Raw genomic sequence first — 24,268 nt, forward strand, 5'->3', positions numbered from 1 at the left:
GATTTCCCTTTGTTAGGGAGCCATCCAAAATCGCCACAGTCACTGTAATCGCCATGAGGCCTGGTCCCTGCGCTCTGGGGTTTCCCTTTGTCCAGGGGCCATGCAACATGGCCACCAACTGTGTGTACCCCATGTGGGTGAGCCCCTGCATCTGGGGTTTCCCTTTGTTTGGGGACCCTCCAAAGTGGCTACTTGTGGTGCCGTCTTGGTCCATGTTTCCAAGAGTGACCTGCTGAAGCCAGTCAAGAGCACCCCCCCCCCCCCCCATCATTTTGTGCCCCCTGTGAATTTGTTTCCTCCCCACTTGCTGGCCCCCTACACCCCATGGCCACCCCTCCCATACCCCCCCTTTTGTTTACCCCTCTGTTTTCCCTCCCAGTGTTGTGCCCCCCACACCCCCTGCTAAATGCCCTCTCCCTAGAGGAAGATGCATCCCCCTCACTCATACCTCCTGGTGCTAGCTTTTCTGCTAGTATGATGGCCACCAACTGGAGTCCGTCTGCCCAACTTATGCCCGTTCTGTTGGTATCTCTGCCTCACCCTCTCCTGTGCTCTGCTGCACTCACCCCCACCTTTCTACAAACTGGTTCCCCTATTCATAATGAGGCGATGTAGTCCTGTACAAATTGCCCATTGGTCCTTCTTTGCCTCTTCTGTGCCTTCTTTAAAGTTGTCTCCTTTGCATCTATCGAGACCATTCTTTTGGACGGACTCGTCCGCTTCTGCAGGGGCAGTGAAGTAATGTTCCTTGCTTAATGTATGTTACCCAGAGCCTGGCTGGGTACAGCATCCCAAATTTAATTTTGATTTTGTGCAGGGCTGATTTTGCCTTAAATTCTGCTCTGTACTTTGCCAGGTCCACCCCAATATCCTGATTTTGTGTTCCTTCCAGTTGCAAGCCTTCATTTGTCTGGCCCAGGGAAGGATGCTTTTCCAGTCTTGGTATTTGTGCAGCTTGACTATGACCGCTCTCGGCTGCTCCCCTGCCTTCAGTTTTGGCCGGAGCGACCTGTGAGCCCTGACGATCTCCGGCGGCTTGGGGAAGCCGTCTCTCCCCACTAGGTTAACCAGCATTTGGCCCTGTAGTCGGTCGGGTCCCTGCCCTCGATTCCCTCTGCCAGGCCCACTATTCTGATGTTCTTCTGCCCCAATTGGTTCTCTTGGTCCTCCACCTTCCCTTTCAGACTCCCCGGGGTTGCCACCAACCTCTTAATTTTGGCCTGCGGGGCGATGATTCGGTCCCTCTGGTAGGTCGAGGCTTTCTCCAGCTCCTTTATTGTGCTTCCCTGGGTCTCTAATCTCTTTCCCATCCTGTTGAGCCGCCTCCACCACTGCCACCTTATTGCCGCCTTTATTTCGGCCTTGATATCGTCTCTCATCTCCTTCAGTTCCCTGGTGAGGACCGTCTTCCATCCATCACCTGGCGGGGGGATTAGTTTATCGGGTCACTGGTCTCCCTCTCTCTGACGTAGCCAGGGATCCCTTGCCTCAAGGGTCTGCTGATCTGCTCGCTTGCCGCTCCTGACCCTTTGCCGCAGTTTTTGGCATCTCTACAGCCTCTTGAGCTGCTGCTTCCTGGCATCCTTGCTGTATTTCTTGTTGTGGAGATGCCGGCGTTGGACTGGGGTGAGCACAGTAAGAAGTCTTACAACACCAGGTTAAAGTCTAAACAAACCTGTTGGACTTTAACCTGGTGTTGTAAGACTTCTTTTTAAAAAAAAATATATTTTATTAAAGTTTTTCGATCAAAAAGAATTTTCCATTTTTACAACTTTGTAACAAAATGTACATTGACCGTTATTTAAACAATATATTAAACTAACAACAAGTGCAGAAAAAGAACAAGAAAAGAGAAATAATAATACTGAAAAAATAAATATAAACAACTAGGTGGAAAGAAAAAAAAAACCCAAACACCGAATACACCCCCCCCCCCCCCACCCCCCTGGGTTGCTGCTGCTGTCTTTCCTGTTTTCCCTTATCACTCTGCGAGATAGTCAAGGAACAGTTGCCACCGCCTGGTGAACCCTTGAGCCGAACCTCTTAGTGAGTATTTTATTCGCTCCAATTTTATAAACCCTGCCATGTCGTTTATCCAGGCCTCCATGCCCGGGGGTTTGGCTTCTTTCCACATAAGTAGAATCCTTTGCCGGGCTACTAGGGACGCAAAGGTCAAAACATCGGCTTCTCTCGCCTCCTGCACTCCCGGCTCTTCTGCAACCCCAAATATAGCTAACCCCCAGCTCGGTTCGACCCGGACCCCCACCACCTTTGAGATCACTCTTGCCACACCCACCCAGAACCCATGCAATACCGGACATGACCAAAACATGTGAGTGTGGTTCGCCGGGCTTCCCGCGCACCTCCCGCACCATCCTCCACTCCAAAAAATCTACTCAGCCTTGCTCCCGTCATATGCGCCCTGTGTAGAACCTTGAATTGGATCAGGCTAAGCCTGGCACACGAGGACGAGGAATTTACCCTACTTAGGGCATCTGCCCACAGCCCCTCCTCAATCTCTTCCCCCAGCTCCTCTTCCCATTTACCCTTCAGCTCCTCTACCATCGTCTCCCCCTCGTCTCTCATTTCCCTGTATATATCGGACACTTTACCTTCACCGCCCCATGCCCCCGAAATCACTCTGTCCTGGATCCCTTGCGCCGGGAGCTGCGGAAATTCCCTCACCTGTTGCCTCGCAAATGCCCTCACTTTCATATATCGGAAGGCATTCCCAGGTGGCAACCCGTATTTTTCTACCAATGCTCCCAAACTCGCAAACGTCCCGTCCAAGAACAAGTTCTTCAACTTCCCAATTCCTGCTCGCTGCCAAGATTGGAATCCCCCATCTATCCTCCCCGGGACGAACCTGTGATTGTTCCTTATCGGGGACCACACCGAGACACCCGTCACTCCCCTATGTCGTCTCCACTGCCCCCAACTCTTCAAAGTCGCCCCCACTACTGGGTTTGTGGTGTATTTTTTCGGAGGGAACGGTAACGGCGCCGACGCCAGTGCTTTTAAACTTGTTCCCTTACAGGACGCCATCTCCAGCCTTTTCCACGCCGCCCCTTCTTCTTCCTTCATCCACTTACATATCATGGACACGTTGGCGGCCCAATAATAGTCACTCAGACTCGGCAGTGCCAGTCTCCCTCTGTCCCCACTGCGCTGCAGGAACCCCCTCTTTACCCTCTGGGTCTTTCCAGCCCACACAAAGCTCATAATACTCCTGTCCACTTTCTTGAAAAAGGCCTTTGTAATCAGTATGGGGAGGCACTGAAACACAAAAAGAAACCTCGGGAGGACCACCATTTTAACCGCCTGTACTCTGCCCGCCAATGACAGGAGCACCATGTCCCACCTCTTAAAGTCCTCCTCCATCTGCTCTACCAGTCGCGTCAAGTTAAGTTTATGCAAGGTTCCCCAGTTCCTGGCCACCTTGATCCCTAGATATCGAAAATCCCTTGCTACTCTCCTCAGCGGCAAATCGTCTATCCCCCTGCCCTGTTCCCCGGGGTGCATCACAAAAAGTTCACTCTTTCCCCTCTTCAATTTATATCCCGAGAACTCTCCAAACTCCCTGAGTGTCTGCATTATCTCTGGCATCCCCTCCACTGGGTCCGCCACATATAGCAGCAAATCATCCGCATATAATGACACCCGATGTTCCTCTCCTCCTCTGAGCACCCCTCTCCACTTCTTAGAGCCCCTCAGCGCTATGGCCAATGGCTCGATTCCCAACGCGAACAGTAACGGGGACAGGGGGCACCCCTGTCTTGTGCCCCTATGTAATCGGAAATAGTCGGATCGTTGCCTGTTTGTAACCACGCTTGCCACCGGGGCCCCGTACAGGAGCTGAACCCATCTGATGAACCCCTCTCCAAATCCAAATCTCTTCAGTACCTCCCACAGGTAGTCCCACTCCACTCTATCAAATGCCTTCTCTGCATCCATCGCCACCACTATCTCCGCCTCCCCCTCCGGTGGGGGCATCATCATCACCCCCAGCAACCTTCGTATATTGGCATTCAATTGCCTCCCTTTAACAAACCCTGTCTGGTCGTCATGTACCACCCCTGGGACACAGTCCTCTATCCTTGTCGCCATCACTTTGGCTAGTAACTTGGCATCTACATTTAGGAGGGAGATGGGCCTGTATGACCCGCACTGCAGCGGGTCTTTGTCTCGTTTCAGGATCAACGATATCGTCGCCTCCGACATTGTCGGGGGTAGTGTCCCCCTTTCCTTAGCCTCATTGAAGGTTCTCGTCAGGAGTGGGGCCAGTAGGTCCACATATTTCCTGTAAAATTCCACCGGGAACCCATATGGTCCCGGGGCCTTTCCTGCCTGCATGTTCCCAATTCCTTTAATCACCTCCTCCACCTCAATCTGCGTTCCCAAACCTGCCACCTCTTGCTCCTCAACCCTCGGGAACTCCAGCTGGTCCAGGAAGTGTATCATTCCCTCTTTCCCCTCCGGGCGTTGGGACTTATACAGCCTCTCATAAAATGACTTAAACACCCCGTTCACCCTCCCCACTCTCTGCTCTATCCTTCCCTCCCCGACCCTAACTCCTCCGATCTCTCTCGCTGCCCCCCTCTTCCTAAGTTGTTGGGCCAGCAATCGGCTCGCCTTTTCCCCATATTCGTATTGTATTCCCTGTGCCTTCCTCCACTGCGTCGCCGCCTTACCTGTGGTCAGCAGGTCAAACTCCGCCTGTAGTCTCCGTCTTTCCCTGTATAGCCCTTCATCCGGGGCTTCCGCATATTGCCTATCCACCCTCAGAATCTCCCCGATCAGTCTCTCCCTTTCTTTACCCTCTTCTTTCCCCCTGTGGTCTCTTATGGAAATCAGCTCCCCCCTAACCACCGCATTCAGCGCCTCCCATACTACTCCCACCTGGAATGCTCCATCATCATTGACCTCTAGGTATCTTTCAATACATCCCCTCACCCTTCCACATACCCCCTCGTCCGCCAACAGTCCCATGTCTAATCTCCAAAGTGGGCGCTGCTCCTTCTCCTCTCCTAGATCCAGATCCACCCAATGTGGGGCGTGATCTGAAACGGCTATAGCCGAATATTCCGTTCCTACGCCCTTCCTAGGACAAAAAAGTCTATCCGGGAGTATACTTTATGGACGTGGGAGAAGAAGGAAAACTCTTTACTCCTCGGTCTAGCAAATCTCCAGGGATCTACTCCTCCCATCTGCTCCATAAACCCCTTAAGCAACTTGGTCGCTGCCGGCCTCCTCCCGGTCCTAGATCTGGACCGGTCCAGCCCTGGGTCCAGCACCGTGTTGAAGTCCCCCCCCCCCCCCCCCATTACCAAATTTCCCATCTCTAGGTCCGGGATGTGCCCCAACATACGCTTCATAAAACCCGCGTCAACCCAGTTCGGGGCGTATACGTTCACCAGCACCACCGCCTCACCTTGCAATCTGCCACTCACCATCACGTACCTGCCCCCACTGTCCACCACTATGGTCTTAGCCTCAAACGATACCCGTTTCCCCACCAGTATTGCCACCCCTCTATTTTTTGTATCTAAGCCTGAGTGGAATACCTGTCCCACCCATCCTTTCCTTAATCTGGCCTGATCCTCCAATTTCAGGTGCGTCTCCTGAAGCATAACCACATCCGCCTTCAGTCTCTTTAAGTGCGTAAATACCCTTGCCCTCTTAATCGGCCCATTCAGCCCTCTCTCGTTCCACGTGATCAACCGGGTTGGGGGGCCCTTTACCCCCCCCCCCCCATCGTCGACTAGCCATCCTCTTTTTTAAACCAGCTCCTCATCCCACGCACCCGTTTGTCCCCCAGACGGCGCCCTCCCGTCCCGACCATCCCATCCCGTATCAGCTCCCCGTTACCCTCAGCAGCAGCAACCCAGTTAGTCCCCCCTCTGCTAGATTCCCTTCTAGCTTGATTGCTCCCCCCATATTGCTTCCGGGAGTCAGCAAACTCTGGCTGACCTCGGCTTCCCGCGTTTATCCTTGGCCTCCCTGCGTGTGAGGCCCCCTTCCTTCCTGCGCCCACTTTTCCCGCCGCAATTTCCATAGCGTGGGAAAAAAAACCGCGCTTCCCTCTCGGCCCCGCCCCTAGTGGCGCAGCTCCCTCTCCCCTTCCCTGTCCCCTTCCCCACCGGCGCCCACATTTCTTCGTGGGGGGAAGAAAAAGGAAAAAAAAAAATCTCCCGTCTAACATTTTTACAGATAAACCCTCCCCCTCTCCCCCCTTTGCATTTCTTTGCCACCACCTCGCTACTTCTTTCCAAACATCAATTCCTCAAATCTAGTCCAACTTCTCTTCTTAAATAAATGTCCACGCCTCCTCTGCCGTCTCAAAGTAGTGGTGTTTGCCCTGGTGTGTAACCCACAATCTTGCTGCCTGCAGCATTCCAAATTTTACTTTCGTCCTGTGGAGCACCGCCTTGGCCCGATTGAAACTCGCCCTCCTTCTCGCCACCTCCGCACTCCAATCTTGATACACGCGGATCACCGCGTTCTCCCACCTGCTACTCCGTGTCTTCTTAGCCCATCTCAGGACCATCTCCCTGTCTTTGTAGCGGTGGAACCTCACCACTATTGCTCGCGGTATTTCCCCTGCCTTTGGTCTTCTCACGAGGACCCGGTATGCTCCCTCCACTTCCAGGGGGCCCGTCGGGGCCTCAGCTCCCATTAAAGTATGGAGCATCGTACTCACATACGCCCCAACATCAGCTCCCTCTGTCCCTTCGGGAAGACCCAAAATACTTAGATTCTTCCTCCTCGAGCTATTTTCCAGGGCTTCCAGCCTTTCTATGCACCTCTTATGTAGTGCCTTGTGCGTCTCCGTCTTCACCACCAAGCCCTGTATCTCGTCTTCATTCTCGGCTGCCTTTGCCTTCACTCCACGGAGCTCCATCGCCTGGGTCTTTTGCGTCTCCTTCAATCCCTCAATCGCCAGCAACATCGGCGCCAGCACCTCCTTCTTGAGCTCCTCCACACATCATCGGAGGAACTCCTGCTGTTCCGGGCCCCATACCAACTGGGCTCCCTCAGCCGCCATCTTGCTTCTCCCTTCTCTTCTCTGCCGTTGCTCCAGAGGATCCTCCGCAATCTGGCCACTACTATTGCATCTTTCCATCCACACCCGGGGGGACTCTTTCCTTTGTCGCCTCACACTTGGTTTGGCCATAAAACATTTCCATTGGGGCTCCCGATAAGAGCCCAAAAGTCCGTTGAAACGGGAGGTGCCGAAACGTGCGGCTTAGCTGGTCATCGCCGCAACCGGAAGTCGTGTTGTAAGACTTCTTACTGTATGTCTTGTTGTTAAGGGTGAGGGGATGTTTTAGTCCGATTTTGTGGGGTAATTCAGTTAAAAGTGCCTATTATTCTGTCTTTCCGAGGAGAGCCACTTGATGTGCGACTACTCAGCACATCCCCATCACTGGATGTCAGAGCTAGATAGGTTCTTGATTAATAAGGGGATCAGGGGTTATGGGGAGGAGGCAGAAGAATAGGGATGAGAAACACATCAGCCATGGTTGAATGGCAAAGCAGATTCAATGGGCCGAATGGTCTATTTCTGCTCCTACATCTTATGGACGTATGGAAATCCTTAGTGGGTAGTGTGGTTCCAGCTGGACAAGGAACAAAAACAGTCAATTTTCAAGTGTGGTATTCGACACAGTTTCATAGAATCATAGAATCCCTTTAGCGCAGACGGAGGCCATTCAGTCATACGAGTCTACAGCGACCCTCTGAAAGAGCCCACTACCTAGGCCCACTCCCCCACTCTATCCCTGTAACCCCACCTAACCTTTTGAACACTAAGGGACAATTTAGAATGGCCAATCCACTTAACCTGCGCATCTTTGAACTGTGGGAAAAGCAAAGCACCCGGTGGAAACCCAAGCAGACACAGGGAGATTGTGCAAACTCGACACAGGCAATCACCCAAGACTGGAATTGAACCTGGGTCCTTGGTGCTGTGAGGCAACTGTGCTAACCACTGTGTCACCGTGCCACCTCGGTCTTAGCTGATTAAATGCACAACTATCCAATGGGGACCCAAAAGCTTGGATATGTAAATTGGAACCCCTGGACAATACATTTATCTGGATAGGGACAGAAGGGGAGAGGTGAGAGTGCACTCTGATGGGCTAAAAAGAAAACTACTGACATGTGTCGATTTTATAATAGCTTGAATGAGATACTTGAACAATATGATTGGTCTCTAATTTAACTAACACGACATCTTTGATTGTGAAAAATGGTTACTAAAATACATTAATTTTACCAGTTATTGATTAACTCACTAACTCATTAACCACGCTAAGTTGCCCATTAATTGAAAAAAAATTAATTTTTCTTTATGAATATTATGAATATTCATAATATGCTTCGTGTTACATACTCACTTTACTGACCCACCTCAAACTTTTTAAAAAATGCACAATTTAGTAAGAATATGTGCATCGTAGTATCAAATTTCACTGCATATTTAAATTTAATCATGAGAATAGAGCCAGTTTGACACAGCCAAAAATGAAAATTACATTGCGTTGTCAATATTAGCAAATATTAGCTTCCTGGCTATTTTAATCTAAGAATTAATCTGTTTAACATAAACTGGTTAACATCTCATAGAATCATAGAATTCCTACAGTGCAGAAGCAGGCCATTTGGCCCATTGAGTCTGCACTGGCCCTTGGAATGTGCACCTTACTTAAGCCCACGCTTCCACCCTATCCTCGTAACCCACCTAAGGGACACTAAGGGGCAATTTAGCACGGCCAATCCACCTAACCTACACATCTTTAGACTATGGGAGGAAATCAGAGCACCCAGAGGAACCCTCGCAGACACTGAGCGAACGTGCAAACTCCACATGGACAGTCACCCAAGGCTGGAATTGAACCTGGAACCCTGGAACTGTGAGGCAGCAGTGTTAACCACTGTACCACCATACCACATCTCAGTTTAAGTAGTGGGCTGAAAAACATGTCATGCAAATGTGGATAGTATTTGTCTGCAAATTCTGATCAGCTGATTAATTTTGTTTTACTGATTTGATTTTTCTAGATATAAAATATATCAACTTTGTGCATGCACTAGTAAGACAATCCCCTTTAAGCAGTTGTATTTGTTTTCTTTTTGCAAGCTGAAGCAGTTGAGGATACAGTCAAGTTGAAACTGGCACTGAAGGTGGCTCGTGAGGACCTCAAAGCATTGCAAGTGGAGCTAAATGCAATGAAGGCAGAATATGGGGATGTGGTTCCAAGAAGGGATTTTGAGGCTTTGGATAAAAACTATAATGAACTAACTGAAAAGGTATGTTTGCGTTTATGTTTGCCATATTTAAAATGTAACCTGCAAACATTTGCTATGTTTTTGATTTGATTATGTGTCATAAAATCTTTATACCATGTGAACAGTGTCAGAACAATGCCACCGTGCTGCCCTCTGGAGGGGGTGGCAGCAATGTAGTCGTCAGATGGCTTGCCCGCCCTGGGCCCTATTGAGATTCTTAAGTAGCCAGATAAAAGGTTCATCCTATCGCATCCACTATTTCACCCCACAACAGAGTCGGTCCACCCCACATGGGAAGCCCAGGAGCTTAATAATCATATAATAATCTTTATTGTCACAAGTAGGCTAACATTAACACCGCAATGAAGTTACTGTGAAAAGCCCCTAGTCGCCACATTCCAGCGCCTGTTCGGGTACACGGAGGGAGAATTCAAAATGTCCAAATGACCTAACAGCACCTCTTTCGGGACTTGTGGGAGGAAACTGGAGCACCCAGAAAAAACCCACGCAGACACATGGAGAACATGCAGACTCCACTCAGACAGTGACCCAAGCTGGGAATCAAACCTGGGAACCTGGCGCTGTAAAGCAACAGTGCTAACTACTGTGCTACCATGTCACCCAATTTAGCTGTGCAGGCTAGTGTCGGGCAAGTTGGGGGACCCCCCACCCCGCTTTAGTGATAACCTCCATTGGGGACTTCCTGTAATCCAATTGGCCTGCAGCTCTTGTGGTATTATCATACATGAAGGTAATGTAAGGGTTAATGAAATATGTACAGGCAGCTGTCAGGATATATATATTGAATGGGATGTAAAGGGTTAACAAGTTAATGATAATGATTCGTACCACTGGAGGGAACCACAGAACAGTCATATATATCATCTGACTTGGGGATTCTGGGATGAGAAAGTGATAAGAAGATTAGAGCGTAAAAGGATTAGATAGTGAGGTGAGAGAGAGCAGTTGTATACTTTTGTAAGTTAGAGATAGCATAGTTTTATATATAATAACCTTAACTTTAGGAAAGTGAACAAATCTTAGTTAGTAGTGTAAATACATTTCTAGTTTTGTTTGTTAACAAATCTTTGCGTCCTTTATTCAACACTACGTATCCGAGCCATCCAGGTAAAGCAGAATAGAGAACATAACAACAGACACTAGAGGGAGCAATCCTAGCAGTATGTAAGGGATGACGGGGAGAAGGTTGGAGTAGGTGGTAGGAGCAAGAGCTGGCTAGGAGTACTGAAGATAGTGAGAAAGCAAGAGAGTAGTTAATGAGTTGGATATTAGATGAGAATAGTTTATGTGTGTTTAATCAGCTGTTACTTCTTGGGGATAAGTGTTGAATCCAATTGTAGTGTTAAATAAATAGTTTTGTCAGTTTACAAGACTTGCTGTTCTCTGGTCAACACTACACATCGGGCCATCTGGTTAGAGCAAGGCAGACAACAACACATGGTACCAGGAGTTTATCCCTAAAAACTAGAGTCAGTAGATTCGCAAAGACACCATAAAACAAGAAACAAGACGATTGAGCGATGCAATCAAGCCTACATCTAAAAGAACATCCGGGAAGCAAGATGGAGACTCTGTAGAATCCGGATCACCTGAGAACAGATGGTAAATTGTGGAAAAACTGGGTGTTCTTCAAACAGCAGTTTAAACTTTTTCTTTATGCCTCCTCGCTTGTTAATGCCTCAGAACAAAGGAAACTAGCACTCCTCTTAAAAATGGCTGGACGGCTGGCTGAAAAACTGTGTAACTTATTCTATTTTGAGAATGAGGTTGAGAAAAATCAGTTCAAAGTAGTCATGGAAAAAATTGATGAGTATTGTGGGCTTCCAACAGAGGAAAAGCCAAGTAAATGACTGCCAAAGCAAAAATGAAAAATGAATGAAATGAAAATCGCTTATTGTCACGAGTAGGCTTCAATGAAGTTACTGTGAAAAGCCCCTAGTCGCCACATTCCGGCGCCTGTTCGGGGAGGCTGATACGGGAATCGAACCGTGCTGCTGGCCTGCCTGTGGTCTGCTTTAAAAGCCAGGGATTTAGCCCAGTGTGCTAAACCAGCCCCTTCCAGCATTACAAAAAAATGTAATGCTGGAAGATTCTGTTAAAATGTTCCGTGCAAGTACAGCAACTAAAAATAGATGTGCAGAAACGATGCATCAGGAAAGTGGTGCAAAAATGCTCGGGTCCGTTGAAGTTGTGGCGCATCTTAAAAGTCGCATGCTGGAAGTGAAGGCCAGTTTGCACAAGCGCACCTTAAGAAAACGTGTGGTGGGCAGCACGGTGGCGCAGTGGTTAGCATTGCTGCCTACGGTGCTGAGGACCCGGGTTCAAATCCCGGCACTGGGTCACTGTCCATGTGGAGTTTGCACATTCTCCCCGTGTCTGCGTGAGTTTCACCCCCACAACCCAAAAGATGTGCAGGCTAGGTGGATTGGCCACTCTAAATTGCCCCTTAATTGGAAAAAATAATTGGGTACTCTAAATTTATTTTTTAAAAAGAAAAAGAAAACGAGTTGTTCAGACTTTGAACATTCTGCACATGTGCGGACCATATTAAAAGAAGACGCAATTCGGGAGATGACCGTTCTGCGCATGCGCACAAAGTTGGGCATATGAATAAAGAGCGCACGCCAGCCGAGGATCGTTTCGCGCATGCGCACTGGAAGTGTGCACATGACGTCACTGATGTGATGTCGTCAGGATGTTGTAGCTCCACCCCCTTAAAGGGACAGTGCCCGGCAATGGGAAGAACAGATTTAAAGTACAGAAAACTGAGTGAATCTCCTCCAGCAGCAGAACAACACTTTTGCACTAGTGTTAACATGACAGTATACAGTATGGAAGAAGCCGTTAGTCCAGGAAATGAAGAATCTCACACTGACTACAGGAAGATCAGAAGTGTCCACAGAGAAGAAAAAGAGATGGATAACTCAACCAAAGACAGCGAACATGAGCAGTTCGAAGAAGAGGACAGCTTCCTGGTAGCGACAGTCACTGAGGTTGCTCCATAGGATTTGGGTGAGGAATCCACTACAAACAAAAGATCAGTCAAAGATGGACTGTAAAGCTCAATCTGAATGGCATAGCAACAGCATTTAACATTGATACGGGTGCCCAAGCGAATATGATTTCGCGGAATTCATTGCTGCAAGCAAATAAGACACCGACCACAGGGAAGTCGAGATGTCGACTGGTGGACTACAATGGGAACTGTTGCTAATTTGTGTTCTCTTTATTTGGCTCTGAATATGGTGGTCAATATGGTCACCTTCCTTAATTCTAATTACGTTTGCTCTAGAGTCGCCAGGTATCTTCCAATACCGCCACAAGGTTCAAACCGAATACTGATCAAAGACTCGATACACCAGTTAGTTAGTTCAAAGTCAAATGCTTATTTATTTACACACACAGTTAAATATACTCATGCACAAATACTACAGACTAAATTATCACTACTGCTAAAGCCTATACTTAGCTTCGGGCGCCCATTCAGTCAGAGGAACAATGGCCGTTGTTCGGTTCTGAGGCTGCTGGGGTCGAAGTGGTGAAGGGGAACAGCTAAGGTCATCTGTCTGGCAGCGTGCATTGACCTTGGACTTACTTGTTCTGGTGCAGCTGTTGGGCCGGTCTCTCCTCGGTGAGAGCCGGAGCCAAGAGAACGATTCTCTCTTGGGATCCTTCTTATACCCAAAGGGGCTTCGCGCACTTTTGGGCGGGCCTTGAACTTGGCCCTAATTAATTGGGCCGTTTCTCAATCGTTCCTATCGATTTCCTCCAATAAAGGGGTGGGTGCCCTGATGGCTGGGTGTGTACTAGGTGGCCATTCGCCTGCTTTGTTCTGGTTTCCTCTGGCGCCAGGGTGTCTGGACTAGTATCGTTTACTCAAATGATACTCTTTTGTTCCCGGAGATGGGCCATTAGTATGCTAATGGTTTGCAGTTTTGGTCTTGTCTGGGAGTTGCGGCTCCAATATGCAGACAAACCCTGAACCTGCTTGTTTTCTCAGTATTGTCCATTTTCCCTGCAATCTTTGCAAAGTGTCCATTTTGTAATCGGGAAGTGGCCATCCCAGATGGCTGCACTCCCTCCTTGTGATCCTCAACGTGAAGCGATCACATTACCGCGTCGTCTCCGTTCTCTGACCAAGCAGGGCACCCATAAACACTTCACGGGCTCTACACTGCCCTATCCTATGAATCGCAATTTTTACCTAAAATCATTTTACATACATACATCATTATAAGACTCTACGGGGCACTATGACATTCAGGCATGCATTACAAAATAAAAAACTGGAACCTCTAACTATCCTCAATAAACTATCCTCACTCAAACAATCAAGAATAACCCAACATTTTAAACTGTACAAATAGCAGCAACACAAGTTTCTCTGGCTTGGCAGTCAAGCACAGAGGCTTATATTTCTTTATTGAACAAAACACACATAAAGAAAAACGGATGCACTTTAATTCACTCGAGGGGTTAACTATCTTGGGGTACAGTGTATGGTAGGGGTGGGAACCATTCACGGACTGTGTGGTAGGGGTCAGGGGGGTAGCATCCGCGCACAACTGAAGGAATCCCGCTAAGATCCAGGTGAAAAGCATGAAGGCTGCCCTCATCTTTCCTTTTGTCGGTCTTCTTTTTCTTCCTCTGGGATTGCTGAGATTCCGGAGTTCTGTGGACACAAGCATAATATCTGTTATTATCTTGCTTAAGATCTCGTATGGCTGTCTGCCTGTCCTTTGTTGCCAATTACCCATTATAATTGGTCACCATCTGTGACTCCCTCATTTAAAAAAAAAAATTTTAAACCAAATATTTGGACAAGACATCCGAGAAAACTACTGACAGTGCGAGCCGTCTCGCAGCCTGTGCGATCTACCATCCTAGTGTTTGAGAATGTAAATAGCATACGGAAGCAACCTAAGGGTCACCAGAAACAAACAAAAGAATTTTGAACTGAAAGTGCCAAAATGGGGTGCGTATGGGCCGCGGCGGGTAAGAATGGGTGGAATCCCCAGGTAGGATGGTGACCAGTGCCGTTTGTGCTCTACCCGAGCATAGCTGACCAAAGGGGGGTCCTCAGGCAGGGTGGGGACCAGTGCCGTTTCTCCACTGCCTGAGCGACCGGCAAGAACGGGTACGAATGTGGTCGTCGTGGGGGCTGCCTCTTGTGATCGAATCAGAAGAGTAGCTATGAGTGGTGTCTGTCGACAAACTAGTTCCTCTGAATGGTTGTCTGTGGACAAACTTCTTCCATTAACAGCCATTGGGCGTCAAAAGGGTGGTGGCGTGGGGCCATGAATACTTTCAAATTCACAAACAACATTTAACATGTACATTAAACGAAAAAACACACAACAAACATGGTGCAGGTTCCATTAGAAAGGACACCGCATCTCTCCATCGGTTCCTTTTTGCCATCATGTGGACACCTCATTACTCAGTAGCGAACAGGGTCGCAAAGGGATTCGTTTGGTGGGAGTCAGACTCAATGTCATCATCTTCTCCCGGCTGCCATACTCTTGACTGGAGTAGTTTGGCTAAAGCTGCTTGGGGCGAATTGGGGTCCATCTCATCATTCCGGATGAGCTTGAACAAATTGGCTCGGTGCCAGAATCATGTGTCGAGGTTGAAGCTACTAGGTTTTAATCCGTAATCATCGGGCGGTGGGTCTGGGTCAAGGGCTTTGATGTGTGTGATTTCGAAGGGGTCACTGGAATCATGCTCGGATTCGCTGGGAGTGGGGCCTGGTGCAGGGGTGTAACCATAACGTGGTGTGCTGTGGCTGTCGTCATTGCTGTCGCTGTCGCTGCTGGTTGAAGGAAGGGAGAGGCGGAGTCGTGCCTCTGTGGGTGGAGTTGAATATGTGTTTGAGGACGGGCTGGATTGGCTGGGGGAGGGTAGGAATGCGTCATCTTTGGGCGGGGTGTGCTCATCTGCTGCTGCAAGCGAGATGTGGTGTGCATGGTTGTTCTGTGAGCCATAAGCCTTAAGCTGGTTTTTTGTGAAACCACGCAGACTTGCCATTGGGATATGTGATCTTGTATACCCAGGGGCATACTTTGTCCGAAATGGAGTACGGTCCAGAAAATTTTGGGGAAAGGAATGAACTGGGGTTGTATAGGGAAAGCATCACTTGCTGCCCTACTACAAACTCGGTGGCATGCATCGTTTTATCGAAACAAGCTTTGCTTTGTTTCCTCCTGGTCCCAAGTCTCACAGCTGCTGCGAGCTGGGCTGCCTTTATGTTCTCAATAAGCTCCTGTACAGCATTTTCATACGTGAGGGCAGTGACTGCGGGGCTGGCCAAATCCAGTCCTAATAAATACTCTGTCCCTTTCATGGGGCGTCCAGTCATGAGGGTGTGGGGGGTGTATCCTGTGGACGTGGATACCGTGTTTCGTAAGAACATCAAAGCAAATGGGAGAACTGAATCCCAGGTGCTGTTGATCTGTTGTACCATTTTCCTGAGAGTGGCTTTTAGAGCTCTGTTCATCCTCTCTACAATGCCGCTTCACTGGGGGTGGTAGGCTATGTGAAACTTCTGCCTAATTCCGAAAATTGTGAGGACATTTTTCATTACTCGTCCTGTAAAATGGGAGCCTTGATCGGACTCTATACTGCGTGGGAGACCCCATCTTGTAAAGATGTGCTGTGTTAGTATTTTAGCTGTTATTTTGGCCGTATTCGTCCTGGATGGAAAAGCTTCCACCCATTTTGTGAAGGTGTCGATGACCACCAACACATACTTAAAACCATTTCTGCAGGGGGGTAAGGATCCTATGTAATCTATCTGCAAATTCGTCCAGGGGCCAATAACGTGGCGGGTGTGACGAAGCTGAGCCTTTCTTGTATATCTGTCCGCATTGTTCTGGGCACAGATCAAGCAATTTTCAATGTAGTGAGTAACATCGGCTTTTAAATCAGGCCACCAGCAGAGAGGTCTGAGGTGGGTTAGGGTGGATTCAATGCCTTGGTGTCCATGATTGTCATGGAACTGACAAATAATCTGATTCCTGTCCTGGCTGGGAACTACATAAATGCCATCTTTCAAAATCACACCGTCATGTGTGGTTATTGCGTTCTTAAACTTATCGTACAGGGCTGGGAAGGTTCCTTTTAAAACTTCTCTGAGCTTTTCATCTTCCTTTTGGGCTTTCGCTAGATCCTGAATGTTGGTCTGTGAGACCTGAACCGCGTGTACTGAGGTGCTCTCGAGGTGGGGGTTCCAAAAGTAACCATGTCTGGAACCTGCCTTCGCTAGGGCATCTGCTTTAACGTTACCGGGGGGGAAGAACGGTGATGACTGCGAACCTTAATTATACCGTATTTCCTATCTTTAGCTGTCTCTAGGATATGCCGGAGTAATGGGGCTGAGGGTAGGGGCTTTCCATCTGCGGAAACAAATCCTCTAGTTTCCCACAGGGGCAGGAATTCCGTTAAGGTAGATGTCCTGGCAACTTTAGTGAAATCTAATCTAGGGCGCGCGCGCCCCTGCGCGTCCTCTACATAAATGCCGCAACCAGTGATTCTCTTTCCATTCAAAACTGGAGGAGCCATCCACATACATTTTCAGGGGTGCGCACGTGTCTGTGGGCTGGGATCTCTGGGGTGTATTGCCTGCTTTCCTGGGAGCTGACTTGGGTATAATTGGGCCTGTGTTGTGTTGTGTGGTGATGATCTCACACTCTGTGGGGTACCTGCATATTGCAAATTATCGGCTAGGAAAGTGTGGGTCTTGGTTCTTTTAACTGTAATGTCCCATCCCTGTAAAAGAAGGGTCCAACGGGCTGCGTGGATTTGGCTGACTATGCCATCTTTAAGTCGACCGTCTAATAGCTGTGTTGGGGTGTGTTCAGTGAGAATGGTGATGTGGTTGAGTCCTGTAATGTGGGCGAAGTACTGTACTGCCCAATAAACTGCGAGCAGGTGCCTTTCGCAGGCAGAAAATCCTTGCTCGACAGGATCTAACACGCATGAGGCGTATGCCACGGGGCGTAATTGGTCATGGCGTTCCTGGAGGAGCACGGCCGAAAGGGTTCGGTCGGTGCTTGTAACTTTGATTTCGTACGGGGAAAGTGGATCTGGGACCTGTAATGCGGGGGCTCTGCTGAGGGCTCTCTTTAAAGCATCCACGGCATCCGTGTGCTGTGGAAGCCATTCCCAAGGTGCCTGCTTCTTGAGAAGTTCGGATAGGGGCGCTGCTTTTGTGGCGAAACCATCGATATGGTTTCGGCAGTAGCCAACTAGTCCTAGAAATGACCGGAGGGCTGACACATTATGGGGAAGGGGCAATTTGACGATCGAGTCAATTCTCTTTTGCTCGATCTCGCGTTTACCATGAGTGATTACTGTACCCAAGTAAATCACTTTTTCCTGCAAAATCTGGGCCTTCTTGGGGTTGACTTTACATCCAGTCTGTTTTAGGAGTCCTAGGAGTTCGGCGAGAAGCGAAATGTGCTCTCCCTTTGTGTCTGTCTGTAGTAGCAAGGCATCTACATACTGGACCAGACAATTGGGTCGAGAAACTTTTGCTAGTCCATTTGCCAGCTGTCAGTGGAAAATGGAGGGGGAGTTGTGGAAGCCTTGTGGAAGGCACGTCCACGTATATTGTTGTCCCTAGAATGTGAATGCGAATTTGTATTGGCACGCTTTATCCAATGGAATGGACCAAAAGCCGTTGCTAATGTCCAAAACCGAAAATGTTTTTGACTGGAGTCCCTGTTTGAGCATGATCTCAGACTCATGGCTACGGTGGGGGCTGCTACTGGGGTTACTTTGTTCAGTTCCCGGTAATCAATGGTCAGTCGCCATGATCCATCCGGTTTCCTGACGGGCCAAATTGGTGCGTTATTCGTGGAGGCTACTGATCTGAGGACGCCTTGATCAAGCAGACTCTCTATTACTTTGGAGATCTCTTCCTCTGCTTCTTGGGGAAAACCGTACTGCTTTTGGGGTCTGGGGTCGGGACCTGTAATATTCACTAAGCCAGCTATCTTGCCACAGTCGTGCTTGTGCTGTGCAAATGCTGCTTTGTGTTGCTGCAGGACTTCCCTAACCTGTTTGTCCTGACTAATGGCTCGGGGGTCGAACCAGAAGTCTCCTGCGCTGATTCTGTTTGCATACTCTCCAACTGTGAGCATGGCGGGGGCTCGTGCTGCCTTTGCCATTCTCCATACACATTTATTAACTGGATCAAAAGAGAGGTTGTGGGAGCTCATAAAATCGATTCCTAGGATGTGTTCAACTGTCTGGGGTAAATCGACCAAAACTACGGGGTGTTTAGTTGTAATGTTCCCTATTTGTATCGCTACAGGGGCTGTGATGTGTCCTTGTTGTAAATGACCTGTAAAGCCGCTGAGTGTGATGGTGTCTGTTGTGGGTCACGTGTCTCGCTGAAACATAGTGGAGGAATTGAGTGTGGTGCGGGCCCTCCTGTGTCCCAAAGAAATTCTACGTGGTGTCTCCGGACTTTGCCTGCTACTACCAGTCTACCGGACTTGTCCCAAAGGGTGTCGCAGACCCAAGTTGGGGAGCCCGAACACCGTCAGTCGGTGCCGTTCATGTCTGTGTTCTCTGAATGGGCGCTAACGCCATGGATTGGCTTTGCCCTATTCTTATTGAGGGTGCTTGTCTGTTGGTTTTTCTGCTGCTTTTTGGGCGCGTTGCACTCTTGTGCAAAGTGTCCTAATTGTCCACAGTTGTAACATTACTGGGATTTTGGTTGCGGTGGGCTGTTCCTGCCCTCATTTACCCATGCGGGTTCTGGTGCGTCCTAACTGGATTCATGTCTGCCTGCTCTTCCTCTGGCTTTGCAAATGCGACTTTGCCTTGGACGGATTGTTCCCAAGTGCGGGACAATCTCTTCAAAACCCATTTCTCGTTGTGGGCCTCGCCTGAGGGGTCGTAATTTGCGCCAGCTCTCTGTCCCGCCTCTGTCGCCTGAGAGACTAGGATTTGAATCCATTTGGCCATATTATCCGCGGACAAATGGGCGCGGGCTAACTCTCCGAAAACTGCTGTGAAATGTATCCACAAGCGTCCAGTAAACGCTGTGGGGTGCTCTGTTTTCTTTTGCCTACACTTGTTTAGGCCTTCTACGGGGTCTCCTCTGTTGTAGCCGATCGCATCTAGGATCGCTGTGTGCATCTCTTGGAGTGTGCCTCCTCCTACAGTCTGTGGGTCGGGAAGGGCTGCCACGACTGAAGGGTCGAGGCTTAAAACTGTGAGTTTCACTTGCTCCTTTTCGTCCAGGCCGTACATGGCAGCCTGCTGTTTAACTCTGGGGGTCTGATGTGGGAAGGAACGGTGTAATTTTTCCACACGCGTCCCGTAATTGGGTCACGGTTAACGGGGTTGTATATAGGAAATCTGCGTTTCCTTCTGCTGCGGCCCTGCGGTGTGAGGTTACAGGGTTCATGGGGGTGTGTTCTGCCTTTTCAGACGGGGGTTGGGGTGCTTTTGGGGTTTTTCTTGCGTACATGTCCCATGTACGTATCTGTGGGCAGTTTCATTTAACTCCTGCCAATCGGGGCCGTTTTCCTGGTCTAACTGGGGTCCAAACGTACTTTGAAACCCATTCTGGACAGAAAGCCGAGATTGCAATTCTGCAATTTGCTTCCGGCACTTTGCGTGATCTACAGAGCTCTGCCTTTGTCCCGTAGTGGAGGGCTCGTAGGGCTGCTTTCAAATCATTGCACTGCTTCTACAATTGCTCTACCTGTTGCTCAGTTTCTTGCCTTACCAAGACTGTGCGTTGCATGTCCTGGTAGGCCTTATCATACTGGGTCTGAAAACTACTCAAATGGGCGAGACAAGACTGGTGTGCCAACTTGGCATCATCCACATCTCTGCCCCTCGCTGCTAACTGTTCTCTTAACTGCTTATTCTCTTTCTCAAATTCGCTCACATCTCCCTCACTATTTCTGTCTCTCCTCAATCTCTCTACGGAGCGTCCTAACGACCTCCTCTGTGCCTCGCAATTGTGCCAAGCAGGACACAATTGCCATTGCGTTGCGAGCTTTCCCTAAGCTCTTCTTGTGGATCTCTGACAGGTTCTCCCACCAAGTATGTCCTGTACTCCCGGGACCTGTTTCATCATTTGCACAGAATTCATTCCAAAGAGGCCATCCTTTCCCTTTGAGGTACTTTCTAATTTCCTCTTCCCATACGGGACACTGTCCTACTCTATTGGTCGCTGCGACTTCAAATTCTTGGGGGTTCATAAGGCGTTTCATTGCCATTTTCTCTATCTCTGGGTTCTCTACTGAATTTGGAACAGGGGATGATAAAAGTGGTGATGTAAACACGGGTACGGCCTACGCTATTTTCCGGCCTACAGAACTCCCGACGGTTTTACGCAACAAAATCTCTCCGGTTTACCTTATATCCCTGTTAGTACGCATGCATTAACACTCTTCCGAATCTCGGAGGTTTGATCAGTATCGTTCTTACACTTGTGGAACGCGATTCTGGAGACAGAATGGTCGTGCCGTCGTGAACGCCGTCGAGGTTCACGATGGCACGAAACGGCCCCTATCCCGACCAATTCAGGGCCCGAAAATGGGCTTGGAGCGGCGCCACGTCATTTACGCGCGCCAGGACTTGGCGCAGCGTAAAGGCGGCGCCGCATACATGATGCGGCCAGCGCCGCATAACTGGCGTCACCCGCGCATGCGTGGTTGCTGTCCTCCCCGAGTCCGCCCCGCAAGAAGATGTCCGACGGATCTTGCGGGGCTGCGGAAGAAAGGAGGCCCTCCTTCAGAGAGGCCAGCCCATGATCGGTGGGCACCGATCGTGGGCCAGACCCCATTTGAGGTGCAGGATTTCCCCTGTCCCCCCTGCAGGCCACCCCCCCCCCCCCCCCCAGCGTTCCCGCGTTGTTCCCGCCGGCAGCGACCAGGTGTGGACGGCGCCGGGGGAATCCGCCATTTTGGGCAGGCTGCTCGGCCCATCCAGCACTGAGAATCGCGAGGGTACCGGTGAATCGCCATTTTGGCTGTCTCGGGCGATTCACTGGACCGCGCCGCGCAAAACGTGATTGTGCCAATCTGGTTGCTTCCGTGTAATGCGGGAGGGCATCGGACCGGCGTCACGGGAAAATTTGGCGACCAAGGGTGATTCTCTGAAACGGTGCGGGAGCAGAGAATCGCGCCCGTGGTTTTTCTGTTTCTAATTGGATTCCAATTCAAATTTGGGTTCTCGCAGAGTGACTCGGCCGCTTCTAGGTCGAGTCCCGTCAGAGGTCGCCAGTAAATGTTGCTAATTTATGTTCTCTTTATTTGGCTCTGAATATGGCAGTCAATATGGTCGCCTTCCTTAATTCTAATTACGTTTGCTCTAGAGTCACCAGGTATCTTTCGGTACCGCCACAAGGTTCAACCCGAATACTGATCAAAGACTCGATACACCAGTTAGTTAGTTCAAAGTCAAATGCTTATTATTTACACACACAGTTAAATATACTCATGCACAAATACTACAGACTAAACTATCACTACTGCTAAAGCCTATACTTAGCTTTGGGCGCCCATTCAGTCAGAGGAACAATGGCCGTTGTTCGGTTCTGAGGCTGCTGGGGTCGAAGTGGTGAAGGGGAACAGCTAAGGTCATCTGTCTGGTAGCGTGCGTTGACCTTGGACTTACTTGTTCTGGTGCAGTTTTTGGGCAGGTCTCTCCTCGGTGAGAGCCGGAGCCAAGATAACGATTCTCTCTTGGGGGATCCCTCTTATACCCAAAGGGGCTTCGCGCGCTTTTGGGCGGGCCTTGAACTTGGCCCTAATTAATTGGGCCGTTTCTCGATCGTTCCTATCGATTTCCTCCACTAAAGGGGTGGGTGCCCTGATGGCTGGGCATGTCCTAGGTGGCCCTTGGCCTGCTTTGTTCTGGTTTCCTTTGGCACCGGGGTGTCTGCCTTAGTATTACTCAAATGTTACTCTTTTGTTCCCGGAGATGGGCCATTAGTATGCTAATGGTTTGCAGTTTTGGTCTTGTCTGGGAGCTGCGGCTCCAAATGCAGACAAACCCTGAACCTGCTTGTTTTCTCAGTATTGTCCATTTTCCCTGCAATCTTTGCAAAGTGTCCATTTTGTAATCGGGTAGTGGCCATCCCAGATGGCCACAGAACACGGTCATCTCGGAAGGTACATGGCGTCTGTTGGTGAGCCATGGAGATATTGAAATGCCTCTAGACTTTGAGGTGGTCAACGATGAACAGATATCGGTAGTAAGTGTGCAAGCTTGTACAGCTTTGGATCTGGTCCAGAGAGCATATGCAATGGATACAGTGATGCATCAAGAAGAAGAAGACAGGGAAAGTCTAGCATGTTTATTTGAAGAGCCAGCAGAAGAAGACTGGGAAAGTCTAACCGCTGTAGGTTACAGCAGAGACACCGATGAGGAATCGGATGATGAGCAATGTGAAGAGGACCAGGAAGGTCGAGACACATTATTTGCAAGTAGTGAAGTAGCGACTGCTAGTAGCATTCAAGTTGTACAGGATTGTAGAATGGCGCTTTCGGTTCTGAGGTCTTGAGATCCTTGTCGACATGAGAACTAAGTGGCTGATGAAGTGTATGCACAGGCTGAAGCGTAAAAAATGAAAGACGAGGCAAAGGTCGAGGTGAAAACTGCTGAAGATGCAGTATTTAAAAAATAAAAAAAAATTTAAGAGTACCCAATTCATTTTTTTCCAATTAAAGCGCAATTTAGCATGGCCAATTCACCTAACCTGCACATCTTTGTGTTGTGCGGGCAAAACCCACGCAAACACAGGGAGAATGTGCAAACTCCACACGGACAGTGACTCACAGCCGGGATCGAACCTGGGACCTCGGCGCTGTGAGGCCGCAGTGCTAACCCACTGCGCCACCGTGCTGCCCCTCTGAAGATGCAGTTTTGACCAGGTTTTGTTGAAACTTGCATGACAAATGGACACTGACGCTTCTGTTTTTACAGCTTTATCTAAGACCCAACAATATAGAGGCACCTTGGATGCTGGTCATGAGAACGTCCTGTACATTGATCTGTTGTGGTACTGTGCCTTCATGTACAGTCGTTGTGAAATAAAATGGGAAAACTGAAAAAAAAGGATTGTAGAAAGGCTGATGATAGTAATGCTACAGTGAACAGGTCACTGGAGATCACAGCAATGAAAAAACGGCAACAAGGAGATGAAGACTTCATGGACAAGTTGGTTCCCGACTTGGGATACCAAGAGTTCGAGCATACACTTGAACATCCGACAGGAACTGATGTTACAGAGTATGATGGTACATCAGAGAATCCTGAGGGCACGGATAATAGACAAGTTGAATTTGAACTGATCCTTAGCGCACCAAGAAAGGTTCGGGTACCACAGAAAATACTCAGAGCTATGACAGTTATACCACTGGACAATTCGATGACACATGGCACTTGCATGGCATAACGTGCAGTTCTGCTTGACAACAAGACAAGCAACTGCAGCACAGTGTGTGCAACACAACTACCATTCAAAATAGAACAGACACATGCGTGTGTTCACAAGGCCAAGTTCAAGAATAATGGCAACAATGTCAGGAGGAACAGGACATTGTTTAAGAAACAACAATATTTCAGTGGTCGGGAAGTGGTGATTCTTGCTGTTCAACCAGATACCAAACAGGTTTGGAAGATACAGGAAACACGAAAGCAACATCACAAGCATAGAAAGAGACCAACCCAGACCCCGAACATGGTTCAACCATTCGAACATTTGACTGATGGGACTGATGATTGGTTGTTGATGTGACCATTACCGCAGTGAAGACTAAGTGCTTACTCAAGGTTCTGGACTGTAAAAAGTTTGAACAGTTTAAAACGAAAAATTGTTAGCCACTACTCAAACACTTGTAATGACAAGACAATGATTTTGCTGTATTTGTTATTAACAATCACCATTTATCTTAAAGACGAGAATTAGAAAGATAAGGTTATG

The 24,268-nt window shown here is 48.9% G+C and overlaps 1 protein-coding gene across 3 annotated transcripts in view; it reads left to right on the forward strand.

The window, feature by feature from the left end:
* The window catches only part of tsnaxip1 (translin-associated factor X interacting protein 1), a 157,890-nt gene that overhangs the window by 49,996 nt on the left and 83,626 nt on the right, over positions 1–24,268 (forward strand). For all 3 annotated transcript variants that reach the window (XM_072518335.1, XM_072518334.1, XM_072518336.1), the window contains exon 8: positions 9,143–9,312. In XM_072518335.1, the coding sequence (XP_072374436.1) occupies positions 9,143–9,312 (170 nt within the window). The remainder of the gene's footprint in view (positions 1–9,142; positions 9,313–24,268) is intronic.

Source organism: Scyliorhinus torazame, chromosome 10, assembly GCF_047496885.1.
Source record: "Scyliorhinus torazame isolate Kashiwa2021f chromosome 10, sScyTor2.1, whole genome shotgun sequence".
NCBI lineage: Eukaryota > Metazoa > Chordata > Chondrichthyes > Carcharhiniformes > Scyliorhinidae > Scyliorhinus > Scyliorhinus torazame.